At 26.4% G+C, this 2,520-nt stretch overlaps 1 protein-coding gene across 1 annotated transcript; it reads left to right on the forward strand.

Moving 5' to 3' along the window:
* The first annotated feature begins 203 nt into the window (after positions 1-203).
* Positions 204-1,868, forward strand: LOC145750857 (receptor-type tyrosine-protein phosphatase epsilon-like). The gene is made up of 7 exons (XM_082566930.1): positions 204-207; positions 328-398; positions 586-705; positions 788-925; positions 1,071-1,210; positions 1,353-1,488; positions 1,640-1,868. The coding sequence occupies exons 1-7, from the start codon at positions 204-206 to the stop codon at positions 1,712-1,714; spliced, it is 684 nt and encodes a 227-aa protein (XP_082423056.1). The 3' UTR covers positions 1,715-1,868.
* The last annotated feature ends 652 nt before the right edge of the window (positions 1,869-2,520 follow it).

Here is a 2,520-nt window from a genome sequence, read left to right on the forward strand (position 1 = left end):
TACACAATAGCTGATAGAAACTCCAGTCAAAATGTGGATCAACAATGCAGACCAAGTAATTTTTGCCCAATGTTATAAGTTATTGAGTAATCTGTTTATTATAAGTGTTGCTAACAAAAAGTGTGGTAACAATAAAGCTAGATAGAAATGCACTAACGTCAACCTAACATTCATAATTTTTTAAACTGCCAAAAAATTTAAAAATGAGCTAGTGTAATAAACTTTCCTTTTGAATAGAGTATAAAACTTAACATACATACAGTTTTTATAATTTTAAATTATTAATTGTATTTTTAATTTCTAACAATGTAACTAAATGTTTTTCAGATGATGATAACATTGTTTCGGTTTGGCATAAAGATGGAAGAAACCAGTACATTAATGCTTCTTATATACAGGCAAGTTTTATAAAACATTAAACTTATATTTGAAAACAACATTTCTAATAATATTTAAACTAACTTATCAGAAAAACCATATTTAAAGATTTATAATTTAGAATATTTATTACTACTGTACATAAGGGATAACATTATAACTGCTTTACTTAGGGTTATATTTTTTTTGTTTTAATATTTTTTGCAGAATGCAAGCTGTGTTAGAAAATTCATTGCTGCACAAAATCCACAAGTTGGCAAGGAAGAGCTGTTTTGGAGAATGACTGTGCTTCACAATGTTAATACAGTTGTGCAGCTTCAAGATGTGGTAAATAATCTTTAATTTTTTTTTTATACTTTTTAGTTACAAATAACTGAAACATTTTCTTTGTTATTTATAATTGCCTAAGGATACTAAATGGATATCGAGTAAGGGAGTAGGTGGAAGCATTCAGCACGGCACTTTAGTGGTGGAGGTTGTAAAGGAGGAAGTAATGGAAGGCTGTATCAAGAAAGTTGTTCTAATCTCCCCTACTGATAACGAATTTGTGGGTCTTAAATTTAATAATATGAAATAATTTTAGTATTAAGATACAAAAAATGTAAATGTATAGATATATTTATAGGTAAATAAATCTGGTGTGTAGATATATTACTTTCATGAATTTTAAAATATATTTTTTTAATGTTTAGAAGACAAAGTCAGTCAATCACTTGACTTTGACCACTTGGAGTAAAGATAGTACCCCACCTAGTGTGGAGGTTTTGCTCGATGTCATTAAAAATCAAATGACCTTTATGAGTGGCTTAGGTTTGACACTAGTTCATTGCAGGTATTAGTTTAAATTTAGTTTCAAATAAATTTTTAGCAATTTTAAATAAATATTTTTTAAGAAGGCAATAGCTTATAAACTGTTACTTTTTGTCTTAATTTTGTGTTATTAAGCATGAAATATAATATATCTTTTGTTACAGAAATGGTTGTACAAGAACTGGTCTTTTTATTGCTCTGATGAATATCTTGGAAAGATTGAAATCCCAGCGTAGGATTGATGTATTTCGGGCAATCAAAGATCTTAGAGATATGAGACCCAACATGGTCAATCAATATGTAAGTAATTTGAATTGTTAAAAATTTAAAAAAGTTATGTGTTATAAGGCAAAATCAATGTTTTAACGTTATATTTTAATCAAATTAATTGCTATATCGTTTAAACATACAAAAGCACTTTTATATTTAATTCCTTTTTTTGAAATTTTAGAGCCTGTATCTATTCTGTTATAAGTTTGTTCAAGAATTAATCGAAAAATCACCAGAATTTGTGCAAACTAAATAAAAAGTAATTCTTGAAAAAGTTTAGATTTGAAAAAAGTTCAATACACACAATATACATTATAAAAGTTAAATTATTTAAAAAAACTGTATAACCGTTTTTTGAAGGTTGTCCTGTTAATAATGAGTTATAAATCTGTAAAATGGTAATGTTTTTAAGCCCTATAATTGGAAGATATTCATTTTAAGTATTTGCTTGCTCGTATATATGCTAGATTTAAAATGTTAGTTTTTTCCTTTTATTTTTATGTTATTTGGTAAATGAATTGTCATAGATATTGAATGCATGTTTATCCCAAATTGATTCATAAATATCTTTTTATAATATTATATCTAGTTACACTAATTACTAAGCAATCAAATGTATTTAAAGAATATCCAATGTCAATTGTTTTTTTGAGCTACCTTAAAAATATATTATTGTAGTTAGTAATATATAATTACATGATGGTAAAATTAGTATATACAAGAGTAAAGTGTATTACTTACTTCCTTAGAAAATGTAAAGATATGAATAATAAAATAAACATTTTTGTTATGTTTGGTTTAGGTTCTTAGTTAGGGTTAGGCAAGTTTTCTATGTATTATGCAGGAAGCATTACAAGCTTAACAACACATTGATTGTTTTTGGGGATGGGTTCTTACCAATATTACTTTTATCTTGTTTTTTTTACATTTGATTTATATTGCGCATATGCTAGACATAGCTCCTTTTTTTTACAAAATGCACTTTAATATTTGGATTTATATGCTGATTATTTTCGGCATTTTCAAATTAAGTGAAGGGGGTAAGACTATTCATTACTACAG

Source organism: Corella eumyota, chromosome 4, assembly GCF_963082875.1.
Source record: "Corella eumyota chromosome 4, kaCorEumy4.1, whole genome shotgun sequence".
Taxonomy (NCBI): Eukaryota; Metazoa; Chordata; class Ascidiacea; order Phlebobranchia; family Corellidae; genus Corella; species Corella eumyota.

Excerpts from the sequence above, each read along its gene's own strand:
- LOC145750857 (XM_082566930.1), top strand. Across the intron at positions 399-585 it reads TTAATGCTTCTTATATACAG|AATGCAAGCTGTGTTAGAAA; the intron begins GCAAGTTTTATA and ends TATTTTTTGCAG. Across the intron at positions 1,211-1,352 it reads TTGACACTAGTTCATTGCAG|AAATGGTTGTACAAGAACTG; the intron begins GTATTAGTTTAA and ends CTTTTGTTACAG.